Source organism: Rhinopithecus bieti, unplaced genomic scaffold (assembly GCF_001698545.2).
Source record: "Rhinopithecus bieti isolate Rb0 unplaced genomic scaffold, ASM169854v2 scaffold_11839, whole genome shotgun sequence".
NCBI classification, from domain to species: Eukaryota; Metazoa; Chordata; class Mammalia; order Primates; family Cercopithecidae; genus Rhinopithecus; species Rhinopithecus bieti.
Window position 1 is genome coordinate 323,195 of NW_016806877.1, and position 15,297 is coordinate 338,491.

The following is a 15,297-nucleotide window of genomic DNA, read 5'->3' on the forward strand; positions in this document are numbered from 1 at the left end:
GTTTCATTCCTCTTTTAGCCACAAGAAAGTTTTATTCAAACTACTTTCTTTCCTTTATCAAGAAAATGGCAACGCACACACATACATGCACACACAAAGAAAAACACGAAGCGGCTGGGTGCGGTGGCTCACGCCTGTAATCCCAGCTCCTCACGGAGGCAGAGGCGGGAGGATAGCTTGAGCCCAGGAGTTCGAGACCTGCCTGGGCAATATAGCGAGACCCCGTTCTTCACAAAAAGGAAGAAGGAAACACAAAAAGAAAACACGAAGCTGCGTTTCTCAGGTTTTGTTCTAGATCGTGTTTGTGGCTGTGTTCTTCAAGATCTTTTCCCTCACCTTGAGGTAATCTAGCATTACTTCATCTAGCATTACTAAAATAGCATTACTTCAGGATGGTGGAGGATTGGCAATCTAATAGCAAATCTTTATTGAACTCTTCTTATTGCCTTAACATGTGCTGCATGCTGAGAGATGATTTCAAAGCCTCTTAGGGAGTTTATATTCTAGAAATCTTTGATCAGAAATTCCTAGAAGGGAGGGAGCTTGTGTTCAGCACTCTATAGCAGTTCTTAAACAGTAGCAAGCCTAATAACAGGACTTTAAAAAACATTTTTGAGCCTCAAAACCGGGTATTTGGATTCAGTGAGTAAGGGGTGGAGGATAATTCGAATTTCTGTTAAGCACACATGATGCTGATGCGGTGGTCGTCATCCCGGCAGCACAGCTCTAAATCCAGTTCATAACTGTATGTATTTTCTCGATAGTGTTAGAAAAGCAATTGCTTAAAAGTCATACCAGGTTCTACAATATTTACCCTTTCCTTAACTGTAGTCTAGGTTTTGGTTCGATAGTTTGAATAATTAAAAAAAATAAGTTTCTAGAATTGTGCTGTCCAATACAATCGTCACTAACCACATGTGGCTAAACTTAAATTCAGTTCCTCAGGTGTATTTGATACGTTTGATACCTGGAATGCAGTGGCTATTCACAGGTGTGATCATAATGCACTACAACCTGGAACTCCTGGGCTCAAGCGATCCTGTCACCTGAGCCTCCCAAGTAGTTGGGACTACAGGTGAGAGACACCACACCAGTGCGTCTGGCAGTATTAGACGCATTTTTTTTTTTTTTTTGAAACAGTCTTGCTCTGTTGCCCAGGCTGGAGTGCAGTGGCTCGATCTCGACTCACTGCAACCTCTGCCTCCCGGGTTCATGCGATTCTCCTGCCTCAGCTTCCTGAGTAGCACGGACTACAGGCGTGTGCCACGACGCCCAGCTAAGTTTTGTATTTTTAGTAGAGACGGGTTTTCACCATATTGGCCAAGATGGTCTTAGTCTCTTGTCCTTGGGATCCAACGCGCCTCGGCCTCCAAAAGTGCTGGGATTACAGTCGTGAGCCACCGCGTCCGGCCAGTATTAGACACATTTTAAGTGCTCAATAGCCACATGTGGTTAGTGTCCTTACTGTATGGCATAGAGAGCATTTCCATAATTACAGAAGCTTCTATTTGACAGCACTATTCTGAAGAAATAATTCTAAGGTACATTGTTCGCTCTAGATGCAAAAGAAAAGCCTATATAGGCTTTATTTAATCATTAATAAAATGTATTCACTATTAAAATAGCTGGATAGCTAAGTATCTATGACTGGAAAATTGTTAATTATAGCATACCCACGTCAAAGATGATTGAAGTTAAGAATTGAAGTTAAGATTGAAGAAGCAATGTGACTATGCCAAAACATGAATTCTAATTTCAGTAAATGAAAAACAAGTTGCAAACTCATCACAACTCTAAAATGCATGTGGATAAACATTGGAGAAGTCACAATTCCTGCTATTTGAGCAGACACAGAGAAATCTAGACTAAAAAGATATAGGGACGTGGAAGATGGAAGAGCAAGTGAAAATGGAGTAAGCAGCACGGGGAAAACTGGGCATTTCTTCCATGTGGGATTAGCTACAACAATCGCTTTATGGACAGAAAAGGTAAGCAAACACGACTAAGGACTTGTCAAATCTGGGGGCGTCTCATGTAAACCTTCCCATACTCCACTTTTCTGTGTTGGACACTATTAACCTCCTTACTCTTGACATTAACTAGGTTTCCGTAAAACTGTTTTTGTGGCTCCATTTACCTCTCCAAACTCTGATCATTTTTTATCTGATCCTCAAGCCTAGGTGTCAAACCTCTTGCTGTTCTTCCTTTCACTTTGTAGCAAATGGTTTCCTTTCCTTCTCGATTTGCTTTTACTTGTCTCTTATGCTCAGACCTTCCTCCTTTCTTTCCCAGGAGCATTCAATTCCTGCTCTCAAGTCATAGGTTCTTTCATCAAGTAAAATTTGGGGCCTGGAATCCAAATGACCGTATCATATGCAGGTAGATAAGGATGCCACCCCATTAGGTTGGTTTTGTCCGATTTTTTAAAGACAGGGTCTCGCTGTCACCCCAGGCTGGAGTGCAGTGGCACAATCAGTTCACTCCAGCCTCGGACTCCTGGGCTCAAGCAATCCTTCCACCTTAGCTTTGGGAGTAGCTGGGATTATAGGCACCCGCCACCATATCCGGCCAAGTTTTCTTTTTTTTTATTTTTATGTAGAGATGGGGTTTTGCTTTGTTGCCCAGGCTAATGTCAAACTTCTGGCTTCAAGCAGTCTTCCTACTCGACCTTCCAAAGTGCTGGGATGACAGATGTGAGCCAACATGCCTAGCCAGATCTTTTGAAATGGTTTGTTTCAAGTTTGACTTTCATCATGGAAACTTTTGAGACTGATTTTTCAGTCAAACACACCATTGAAATGGATGCTTTTACCTTTCTATTGGCAATCATTCTTGTTTAAGCAAAGAATGGTATTACTAAATTAGGAGAATTATTTCCTTCAGGGTACATCATTGTTCTTAATGCAAGTTGGTTCTTTGAGCAGTTCTCTGAAAGGGAAACAGGAACCCTGCAAGAGATCATTTTAGTAGTACCTTGTTTTTCATATAGTGGAAACAATGTTATCTGTTCTTCACTGGAGATTTAACAAAGCATATGGTAATTTTTTCTCTTGATATGGAAATTCAATTCAAAAAACAAGATTTTAGCACCATGGCCATAACCTGGAAAAAGTATTTTGGCTTAACCAGTGAATAAAATTCAGTAACAAAAGACAAAGAATGAAGGCAGGTTCTAAGATTCTAATGTTGAAGAGGACAAGAACTAGCTTTGACTAGTCCATCTAGTCCTATAGTGTTGGCCTTCTCAGGTTACAGGATCTAGCTGATCTTATTGGCTGCAAAGGCCTGCTGCCCAGAAGGCTTTTAGCAATTGTTTATACTGAATGAGGTAATGGTTTTGTCCAAGGAGAGTCATGATAATCATAGCATAAAACTTGAAGTTATTACAGTAATTGTCAATTACTCATCTTCATGGGCTAATTGTCAACTCTTTTCAACCAAATTTTTCTCCGTTTCAAATATTTTAAAACTCCTGAATCTTTGAGAGTGGGAGTTTTGGGCTGGCCATGGTTGCTCACACCTGTAATCCCAGCACTTTGGGAGGCAGAGGTGGGAAGATCACTTGAGTACAGGAGTTTGAGACCAGCCTGGGCAACATAATGAGACCCTGTCTCTACAACAAACTGAGAAATTAGCCAGGCACGGTGGTGCATGCTTGTAGTCCCAACTACTCAGGTGGCTGAAGTGGATCACTTGAGCCCAGGAGGTCAAGGCTGTAGTGAGCTGTGATCATGCCATTGCACCCCAGCCTGGATGACAGAGCGAGAGACCCTGTCTGGAAAAAAAAAGAGAATCCTGAAGCCCTTTGAGAGTCAGATTTTAAAGCTGAAAAGAATGAAACTGTCTGCCACTCCCTGATTAACTATGAAACAGTTCTGCATTTCTGCAAATAGTAGAAGTTATTTTTAGGACTGAAATAATGACCTCACTTTCCCAGGCATGTAGGTTCAGCTGTTTTGATTGTGGGAAGGTCAGGAATGTCCAAAACTCTACATGGACTCGTGGTGAATCTCTGCATAAATATCTTTCAATAGGCATTGTTGTGTTAAAGAAGAACTACATATAATAAAAAAAAAATTGCATTGTATTTCCAGCACTTTAAAACATAACATTAAAAAATCTCTCTTTGGTAGCATTCCACGGAACCTTTAAGCCAAAATGGTTTTTAAAAATATGAAAAATTGAAATTACACTCAGTGACCTGGTCTAATTTTAAATAATCAGAAATTACAAAAGTTTAAATAAAGCGGAAATGTTGGCAGGTATGTCAACTTAAGAACTTAGAACTACGGGCCGGGTGCGGTGGCTCAAGCCTGTAATCCTAGCACTTTGGGAGGCCGAGACGGGCGGATCACGAGGTCAGGAGATCGAGACCATCCTGGCTAACACGATGAAACCCCGTCTCTACTAAAAAATACAAAAAACTAGCTGGGCGAGGTGGCGGGCGCCTGTAGTCCCATAGTCCCAGCTACTCCGGAGGCCGAGGCAGGAGAATGGCGTAAACCCGGGAGGCGGAGCTTGCAGTGAGCTGAGATCCGGCCACTGCACAAAAAGAACTTAGAACTACGGAAACTACCATATATATGCCAATTCTACAGGAAATTATTTTAAGAATTGGAAGACAAAGTGCAGAAAACCTGATTAGGGCAGTTAAAATTGGATATGCTTGGGAGGAGGAGGAACGGATAGTAGAGGAGATAGGATTGTTAGGAAAATTGGAGGAAGAGAAAGCTAACAACCATATCATTTTCTAGGATTTCCCTCATCTACCTTTCTTTGAAGATTTGACTAAAACCAACAAAGGCCCAGTATGGTAAATAAGAAGTTTAAACAAGTAAGTATTTTATCATAAAGTTTAATTATGATTCAGAAAAAATTGAGCAAATAACTTTCTCTGAAAAAAATATATTGACTCTGTATAGACCACAGTTATTGGGGGGAAGGGCTGGTAGGTTAAATTACCCTATTTTCTATTCTGAAAATGATATCAATAGAAAGTCCCTTTTCCAGTCTGAGTATAAAGATACATATGCCCAAAATGGCTGAGAATAAATACAACAGGAAATGCAAAAGCTGTAACGCTAAGGGCATGCAAGAGAAAATCTCAAAAATACCCAAAATGGCAACAAGAAACGTTTGGCTGGAATTTGAAATTCTTTCAGTCATCTTTGTCTTTTGCTCCATGTTTCAGGATGCGCGTGAACTCGATGTAATTGAAATTCCCCTTTTTGTCAATAGGTGCTTCTCTGTACAGCTCATCCACTTCCTCATCCGTAAACCGATCCCCCATGGTTGTCAGCAGCTCTCTCAGGTAATCTTCCTGAATGGTGCCTGGAGAATAAAGAACAAGGGATCAGAATACATACTACTCTGAGGGTTAATTACAAAGAATATCTATACTCAACTAAGCATGTTGTTCTGTACGTTAAAAACTATAAACATGCAAATATATGAACTACAGGGTGTCCACCTACTTAAAACCGCCTCAGCAGGGAAGTGTCTAGAAAAATGCCCAGATGCTTAGCAGTATTGCTCTGCTCTATCATTCTGCCTCCACATTCAGCTTCTGATCTCTTGATAATAGACTAAACCTATGCCTAAACAAAGTAATAAAAAGCATGGTTAAAGAATATAAGCCTTACGGTTCCTGAAAGTGGCATGAATGGTCACGTGTTATTCTACAAGCAAATAACATTGACCTGCCACGCTAAAATCAACACTACATCATACACATCAATAAAGTGGTACAGTGGAAAGAATACTGGAAACCTGAGGCCCAGTTTTAACAAGCTATTTTATTTCAGGCATTTCACTTTATCCCTGACCTTTGGTTTTCTCAGATGTAAAATGAGATTTTTACTGTTTACAAATCCAATTATTATAACAAATATGGCCAGTCCCAGCACATGCAAAAACATGGAATAAATATTTGAGCACTAACTATGTGGCAGGCACTGTGCCAGGCAGTGGAGGTGTGCGGAGGTAAAATGAAAGGTGTCCTCTTTACTTTGGGAATTTGATACCAGGGTTCTCATAAAACCTGCCTGCCCACAAGAATCAGATGTCACCCCAGATTTATTTTCTGGTATTGGTATTTTTAAGATTTCCCAAATAACTGGCATGGACATGTGGGGAGCCTTTAAAGCCACAGACCATGCTTCCATCAGCAGGCCCTGGCAACCACCCAGTATTTAAACTAGTCCCACTAATGCAGGCAACCCAAGATTGTGCCTTCCTTCACTAAACACACTTGGCTACGCCATGTTGAGTTGGGTGTCATGGAAAATATTCCCTCATTATGTTTTCTCTTACATACACTTCTGCCAAAGGATCAGGCCCCTGTATAGTTTACATTTTGTTTTTTTGAGAGTTAACTCTATGCCACACAGTATGCTAAGTACTTCATGTACATCTCACTTCATTTAATTCTCACAACAACCTTGTGAGGTAGGTAATACTGCCCATTTTACAAATAAGAAAGCAGAGGCTTAGAGAAAGTTAAGCAACTTGCCCCAAATTACACAGCTATTATGTGGAAGAGGAATGTGAAGCCAGATAGTCTAATTCCAGACCCTAAGTTCTACTGGGTGTATTTTAAAACAGAGGTTAAATGTCAGATTTAAACAATTGGAGAGCTGACAGATACCTGGTAAACACACACAGGATTGTAGTGGTGCCACAGCCTATAACAATTTATACTTCATCAAGATTATTGTTAAAAGTTTTTTATTCAATACATATTTTCTGATAGCCTAACCCTTGTGGAGGTAACATGCTAGGAAAGGGGTAATACAAGTTTCCCAAAGAGGTTTCAAATACAACCTATTCATTGTAAACTACTACTTAGGGCAGAAGCAGAAAGTGAGTGACAAACATGCCAAGAGAACTCTGTTTAAAAAAACAGGTGTAGTACAAACCTGACGGTGTTATCATATTTTAAGTCACTGTATATTTTAGTTATCATAACTAAAAATTAAATCACTTTGTAATTAAAGGTTACCTCTCACTTACCGGTTGCTTCTTCATCAAAGCAAGCAAAGGCATTTCTGATGACATCTTCAGGATCCGTGCCATTTAACTTCTCACCAAACATGGTGAGGAACATGGTGAAATTGATGGGGCCTGGAGCCTCATTCATCATGGCATCCAGATACTCATCAGTTGGATTCTTCCCTAAATTTTTAAAAGGGGTCATAATTTTAATTACATTATAATACATATCAACTATTAATGACAGTAAACATTTTGGTAAGAAAGATTATCATTCATACAGTTTACTGTTTGCACTCATGATAGCAAAACTACTTGGGGGGAAAAGTTTTCTTAATGAATAGGGCCTATTAAAGAGTCTGGAGAGTATATGATATTCCATTGGAATGTCAGAAGGAATAATACTGCTTCCATAATCTACATTAGTGTTTTTACACACACACACACATGAACCCCAACCCAATCCTAAGACAGGGTCAGGAATCTGCTGGTGGTCTGGTGGGAAACACCGTTCCACACTTTACTCAAACCATTAGACAGGCTTTACAGAGCTTTAAGACTCATGAAATCAACATGAAAGGCACCGTGGAAATTCTATCCAATAGATTAATATTTAAACTGAGCATTACCCAATGAAGCAAGCATATCATGCAAATCTTCCTTGTCGATGAAGCCATCTCTGTTCTGATCAATCATGTTGAAGGCCTCTTTGAACTCCTGAATCTGTGACTGGTCAAACATGGCAAACACATTGGATGTTGCACGCTGAGGGCGCTTCTTGGTCTTGGTCTTTGCTCTTTTGCTTGACATGGTGGTGGTTAAGTCCTAATTAGGAAAGGAAATACAATAAAAACTAAATCAACATCTAAGATTACTTAAGTTTGAATCAAAGCAATGATTCACAAAAGTACACAGAATCAGCCTTCCTGATATGTTTGAGCTACTCAGAAATGTGTCTTTAGAAGACATATGTCAACAAGATTACATATGACCCGTACTGCTATATAGCTAACAACAGCTGATAACCAAATCTGCTGATTTGATAACAATAAAAAAACCAAGCACCAAAAAAAATTGGTTACCTAGGAAACTCCCAAGTTCTATACTTCAGCACTATAGGGGTGCTGAGGGATACTAATTCATCTTCAGTAGGTCCACCCTTTGCAGCCTTAGCCTAAATTGGCTATTCCATAGTACAGTGGACAGAAAGGTGAGGAATAGTAAGAACGACTAACTGATGGAACAGGTCTTCATCTCCTAATCTCTATTGTCAAATATTGTTCTTCCACTTTCAACTAACATTTTTTATTGTACCCTCACCTCTAGGCAAAAGTAGTTCAAGAAAACTATTTGTTGAAAGTCTAACAGTAAAGTATTAAAAAACTGAAGGGAATTCATCTACAGTTTTTATAGACGTTACACTCTATCCAAACCAGTTTCTTGTATTACAGTCACACTAAATCACTGGAAGTATCTAAGACCTCTAAACAGAAATCAGAGTACAAGCTTTTAAAACAATTTTAAATGTTTTAGAAAACATCTTAAAGGTAGAAACTACCTTTGCTCTCTTATCTCAATTTATCCCAGTAAAATTTAAGTTAAAATTAAAAAGAATGTCCAGTAATACCTAAAATAAAAGGCAACTTTCCTTTCAATACTCAATCTTTTTTAAAACTACAAAATTTGTTTGAAGTTAAAAATTCCATAGTCATCAGACAATAAAATTCTACCATACCATCCTTCAGAGTTGCAGTGAAGATGGTAGTCTGCAAAACCGCTCAGCAGCAAAAGTATGACACTGCATTGAGTTATATTCTTCCAAGCAGGTCTAAAATAGGCACTACTGATTTCACTCTGACCAGGATAACAATTTTAAAGCTTACGTTCTGAAACATTTAGCTATGATCTGGCAAAACACTATGCCACTGCTCTAAAAATAAGTCTGTGGACTGCAAAGAATGAACTACCACCTAGATCTCAGCACTCCACAGTGACCCTAAGAATATGTTTCCGATGTGTTTAAAAAGTAATTTCTTACATTATTTCCTTGATTATAACCACATTGTCCAGACTAAATACAATTACGGAATGATCAGAAAAGCTCTGCCTCAAATTTTTAAAAGCTAAATCTGTTTTCAGATTTTAATAGGAAATTCCACAAAGGATAGTCACAAATTCCAGCCCATCCAATATAGCACCATATGGCAACTGGAATATATTGTTGAAAAGATATATCCTACACAGCACAGAAGTTATGATATATGCTGCTCCCAAATTTCCTAGAATTCTTTAATCAACTTTTAGGATGCTGCCTTTCATGACTTAAACCATTCATAAATGCGTATTTTCATTCTATAACACCTTTGAGGGTAGTAAATCCCATTCATATCTAAACTACATGGGGTTGTACTTTCCTCTCTAAGTGCTGTCGTTAAAAACGGCAAAGAGTTATAGAGTATATTATTCCTCCATCTCTTAAATGTACTCAAGGACTTGCAGCAAGAGGTTGAGACCCAATGTGTGACACATTTACTAGTACATATCGCTTTCATATTTTAGGCATGTCACGCCTTTGCAAGCCAAAGCACATCTTTAAAAATAGTCTGTTTTGTGTGACAACATTGTCTTTCCCTAATGATGCAGAAATGTCAGCTATTTTAAGAACAAAGAACTGATGAGGTCAAACGGCTGCCACAACTGATTTTTTAATCTATTATATAAAATCTCATATTACTAAATTGATGGGGGTCCTCTAGATACCTTTTCAAAATGTTTAGGTTTGGTTGTAAAGTAGTATGTTTTCTGAATTCTGATGTATTTCCTATTCTTTTAATCATGCACTTTTTTGAATTTGTAAATGTATTATAAAATAGATTTTAAAGTGAAAAGTTCTTTTTTTTTGTCAGCACTGACAATGGCCTCATATAGAGCTCTTCTTCAGCATATTCAGTAATCTTATCAATCTTATTATCAACAGTTAATTACACTAATATGTATCAAGTGTCATATTAATTATGTTGAATACTACTTAAGAGTTAAGAAATGTAAGGCATGTGTCCTATCTTCAAGGAGCTTAAAATACAGTTGGGGAGGCAACTATAAAGAAATGAGATGATTGGTTCAACTTATGAAATGAGTCATAGTTTTCATTCCAGAAGTATGACTCTAAACTTAAAACAATGTGTGACAATAATGAAAAATAATTCGTAAGATGGTACATAATAATTAAATGTTGTGAGTTCAGAAAAGATGTTTCTGAGTACTTAAGTGATTGGGGAGGAGGAAGACCTTGAAAAACCCAGTGTGGGATCATTTAGAAGCTACAAGGCATAGTTAGAATTAAGAATTTGGGTGTTAGTCTCAATTCTAACAAATTAAGGTAGTTAATTCTACCAAAAACTGATAGTGTAATGTTGAGCAAGTTACTGCCTAGGCCTTTACTTTTTCGAGGAGGCTGGATTCTGATCTGAGTTATTTTCCACTAGACACCTTTCAGCGATAGGGAGTTTGGCTTCAGTCACTTTTCCAAAATACAGAAACTGTGGGTTTTTTTCCTACCAAACTAAAAGTGTGGGGGGAATAAACAATGGTGGAGGGAGTCAAATCAGGAACAGTGCTATGATCTCAAGGAGCAGATCATTTCTGATATTGTCAGGGTCCTCTTTGCTATTATTCTAGTTTGCTGTTCATTTTACTTTCCCACAAACAACTGAGACTATCACTCTTCATATAATAAGCCTTCAGCAAATGCACAACCCTCATCTAAGTTTAGAAAACTAGGGTATACTCCTTAATCTAAAAAAGTCAAAAGTGCTTTTTACAAAAAGCAAGCTAGGGTAAAATAAATTGAAAAGATTTCCTGTCAGTGTAATTATTCTTTAGGATGCAAAGATCGCCAGGTAAGGACCCGAGGTTTCCAAGTTACGAAAGCTCTTCAGTCATAAAGTCGAGTCTTTATTTATTTATATTTGTTTATTTATTTATTTTTGAGACGGAGTCTCGCTCTGTCGCCCAGGCTGGAGTGCAGTGGCGCGATCTCAACCTCCACCTCCAGGGTTCAAGCAATTCTCTGCCTCAGCCTCCGGAGTAGCTGGGATTACAGACGCCCCCCACCACGCCTGGCTAATTTTTGTATTTTTATTAGAGACGGGCTTTCACCCACCTTGGCCAGGCTGGTCTTGAACTCCTGACCTCGTGATCCACCCGCCTCAGTCACCCAAAGTGCTGGGTTTACAGGCTTGAGCCACCGCACCCGGCCTGAGTCTTTATTTTTGAAGGATTAAATGAAAGATCTTTGGTGTGAAGGAGTATATGTTGTATGAAACTGTAAAGCAAGGAGACTTAAGAACAGGCTTCTACAAAATAGAAGAGGATTTCAGAAGCATGAGAAAGTGGATGAAGGGCAGTCAGGAGACTGAGTTTACAGATTAATCTAAAGGAGCATAACCTCTTTTTAAGTCAGAGGAGGTGAGTGCTGGTGGCAATGAATCTGTTTATTTTGTGTTTTAACTCAGAATCATCATAGGCTATAACGAGAGATACACAACACGATTAAAGAAAATGTTAGACTAGATTAATAGGTGGCAGAAACAGGAACAGATCCTCAAAGTGGCTTTCCCCACACACCAAAGGACACGAGATTTTTTAGATCTCTTGAAACTATGTTCACTTATAAAATGGGATTAATCCATACCAATATATACATTAGAGTGCTCTGGTTAGAACCCTAGAGTCCAGCATTTACAAAGTGACAATAAATGTAAAATAACCTAGAAACTTTTTCTACAAAACGAACACTCAGATTGATAATATTCTAAGAAATATCAGATATTCTTCAAGAAAAAACTACCATCTTACAAAACACTGCGTAGTGTGATAGTACTTATCATTTGGTCGGCTTTTTAAACCCTGAACAAATACACCGCCTCATTTAATCAATGCACTTAAAAAAAAAACTAAGTTTAATTTATTTTCTGGGTGCTAACCGCAATTTTTAAAAAGTGTATTTTCAAGTTGGTGCTTCCGTTCCAAGTAAACCAAGTTTTCATTTCTTATGCAAACTTCCGGTTGAAGGTAGGATTCCTTCTCTAGGACTGCCACACCCAAAAGTTCTCACCACTGGACAGACAATTGGCTGTTAGGGCTGACTTGCCAGTAAAGCTTCGCTTTTGAAAATAAAGTGCTTTTCTGATGACCGTTGATCAGAGCCCTTCCAGAACATGAAACAAATACCAATAATTTTAAGAAATATTCGCTTTATTCGCCTTTAGATATAAAACTTTTTGCACTTAAGTTAAAATCTCTGCTAAATCCATAGGTCTCTCAAGAAACTGACAGATACATTCATATACCTACTAAACTACTTTAAAAGAAAACACTTCCATGGCGAATTGAATTAGCCCAAACTTTCCCCCCAAATGGGACAAGGCATTATATTTTGGAGTTTTTCCTCGAGCCACAAACTAAACTCCAGATCTCTTTGTCCAAAATTTCATCGCTTAAAGAAAAAAAGTTCTAATTACAGGAGCGGGTACTGAGTTGAAGAACTTCCCAATTTGAGTTGGTTATTCCTACTAAATGTAGCCACACAGCTGCAACAACAGCTGCAGTGGGGGGACAATGGGCTACGTTTTTTGCGCAAACCCTCTTGAATCGGGCAAGCTGACGTTAGAAACAAAAATAGTCCCGGAATCAGCTCTGCAGGGGTCGGGTTTCGCGGGCCCGGCAGTCGCCCAAGATCAAGGCGCCAGTGAGCGAGGCCACATTTCCCGGGCTCCAAGTTTGGGCACAGGAGCGAAGTTCGGTCTGGGCCACTCCCAGCCATGGCCTCGGATCCCAGAACCGGGGACCTGGGTGGCACACCCGCCCAGGTGCGCTCCCGGCGCCAGGAGCCCCGCCGCCCTCCAGCTGCCCCGCGGAGACGGGTCCCCGGGATGGGTGTCCCGCGCCCAAACGCGAGTGCCACTCACCCGGCACAGCTACGAGAATCCGAGCACCTCTGCGAGCCCCTCGCTGCCGCTATTACACCACCCTACTACCCAGAGAGCCGCTAAAAACCACCGCTTCCGGCCTCCGCTTAGCAAGCCGGAAGGAAGCCCGGTCACCTTTCTTGGCCCGCAGAGTGGGCCAGACTTCACGGAGGGGCGACATGGAGGGAAGTCGCCAATGTGGTCAGCGAGCGCGGTACTGACCAAGTGCACGAGAAGGAAGTGTAAAGCGGGCGACCTAGAATATAGAGCAATATATAATGGTTCGCTGGGTCCTGTTAACTGAGTTTCCGTCTTTTTTGTACCTCTTGTTGCAGTGTTAAGCCTTCCTCCCCCCTATCTTTTCCGCAGATGGTTGCGTCCGTCCTGTGGCTTTGCTTGGTCGCACATTTCATGGCACGGCGAAGGGCGGGGCCGTCGGCCCAAGTCCTTGTAGGGAAATCGAGGAGACGGCGGTGGGCACACGTGACTGGCCCTTGCCCCGCCCGGAGGCCGGGCTCCAGCCTCCGCGGTAGTGTGCCTGCACTTGACGCCCCTCGCGGTCTCTGGGTCTCCGCCTGAGGGCCTCGGAGCTGTGTGTGTAGCCCGGGAGTGGACCTTGATGCCAGCTCTGTGTGCAGTGTAATTTTATGAAGAGTCCCGCCTCCTCCATACAGGAGGAAACGTGTGTCCCTGGGGCCCTCAGCCAAGCGTTCACTATCTTTTTGGCCCAGACGGATTTCATAAGGTCACAAGTGGCTGGAGACTTCCTCCCTCTTGAAAAATATTTGCCGTCGTTTTTTCCTGGCAGAGCCTCTTTGACCCTGGCTAACAAAGACAGCCTGACTTGGGTCCCACTAGGCGGGAAGGAAGGCGACTCCCCCGCACCTCTTGCTACGATTAGGACTTGCGGCTTGGTGAAAACAGAAATCAAAACTTGGGCCTATTTCTCCTGAGTTCTCCTTGCCTAGAACAATTCGTAACAATGACTCTTACTAAAGTCCGGGAGGACTTTCTCTTTTTCTGCCCAGAATCCGATAAGGAAGACTTGTTCTGGCCCCCTCAGCTCTCTGACCTCATCTACCAGAGGAGTGAGTGGGATCCTCTAACACTCGAGCCGTCATCCCAGCACTAGGAGACAGTGACCAGTGTGGCTCCCGTGGCCAGAACCCTTCTGAAGCTTGGGTTACCCTGTGGTCTTCGCCTTCAAAGCAGGCCGTCACTCGAATCCTTCTGGAACGGACAGTGTTAACTGTCTGTAAACGCTGCGGAATAGTATCTTCTAAGTATTCGTAGCTTCTTTCTTGAGGGATCTCGGGAACATTCCGTGTATTAACCACTAGCATATTCCAAAGTTAACTTCGTGATAAAGTCACTGGGGAAAAAAAAAAAAAAAAATCGCTCCAGTTCCACAGGTGATTGAAACAAACATGATTTGTTTCCCAGACTTCCTTGATGGGAAGAATTACTTGGGGTACCAATTAAAAATAAAAATAATTGCGTCATTTCCAACGCACTAAATCAGAGTCTTTAAGGGCAGGTCCTGGGAAGCCAACCACGTAACGGGGGTCCCAAGTGGGCTCTTATCAGCGAGGGCGGGGACTCAGCGAGAGGGCTGGCAGCGACGGGGCAAACCCCAGACAACTGCGCGGCTGCGTTTGTTCCTGGAGCTTGCGAGCACTTGCAGTGCATGACACCTCCACAGGGTGGTGGCCTGCCACCACGAGAGCACCAGCTCCGCCAACGTCCTCTCCTGAGGACACTTTAGAGCAGAAGGAAACGGACAATTCAGTCTTCCCCTCAGCTTGAAGGCAGCATTCTTTTGCTTCTCTTTGAGTCAGGTAATTGCCTTGTCTTCCTCCCACTCAGTCAGCAGGTATTAAACGGCAGCCGCATTGCCAAACACTCTGGTGGGGGCTGTGGCTTATGCTTTCTGGAACAGAACATAGTTGTTGCCACCTTGGGGATGGAGGCGGGGGGAATAGAAAGAATGCGGAGTTAGCGGGGTGTCAGGGAACACGGGTGGAACAGATATAATAATTAGGGTACAGTTAGGGCCTATTGAAGGAGCACAAACGAAGAATAAACTTGTCTGGGAACTAGTGGAAGGTGTCCCCCGGGGGATGTTAAAGAGCTGATTCTAGAATTAATTCAGTGGGGAAAGAAAAGGAGAGAGAGATGCCAGGCACAGGGAGCAGCATGCCTGATTGTCTGGAGGTGATCAGAGGGCCTGGCTGATTGAAGATGAACGGGAATTGTGTGGTCTGTGTTCATTCATTTATTCATTCCACAACTATGGATTTAAAAACGGTTAGTCAACCAATGTGGAAAAATAACATCT

The 15,297-nt window shown here is 41.3% G+C and overlaps 1 protein-coding gene and 1 long non-coding RNA gene across 4 annotated transcripts in view; one reads left to right on the forward strand and one right to left on the reverse strand.

The window, feature by feature from the left end:
* Nucleotides 1–195: 195 nt before the first annotated feature.
* Nucleotides 196–4,991, forward strand: LOC108533555 (uncharacterized). The gene is made up of 3 exons (XR_001886762.1): nucleotides 196–342; nucleotides 1,760–1,988; nucleotides 4,755–4,991. It is a non-coding gene; the product is annotated as an uncharacterized LOC108533555 (long non-coding RNA).
* LOC108533552 (myosin regulatory light chain 12A) overlaps nucleotides 4,840–15,297 on the reverse strand; it is a 64,668-nt gene continuing 54,210 nt past the window's right edge. Inside the window, exons 5-8 of one of the 3 annotated variants that reach the window (XM_017878322.1) lie at nucleotides 13,283–14,915; nucleotides 7,620–7,815; nucleotides 7,012–7,173; nucleotides 4,840–5,331 (exon numbers count right to left, since the gene is read on the reverse strand). In XM_017878322.1, coding sequence (XP_017733811.1) covers nucleotides 5,159–5,331; nucleotides 7,012–7,173; nucleotides 7,620–7,815; nucleotides 13,283–13,372 — 621 coding nt within the window. In that variant the 5' untranslated portion in view covers nucleotides 13,373–14,915 and the 3' untranslated portion in view covers nucleotides 4,840–5,158. Of the gene's footprint in view, nucleotides 5,332–7,011; nucleotides 7,174–7,619; nucleotides 7,816–8,725; nucleotides 8,834–12,959; nucleotides 14,916–15,297 lie in introns of those variants that run through there. The other 2 variants (XM_017878324.1, XM_017878323.1) reach the window with 2 other exon arrangements.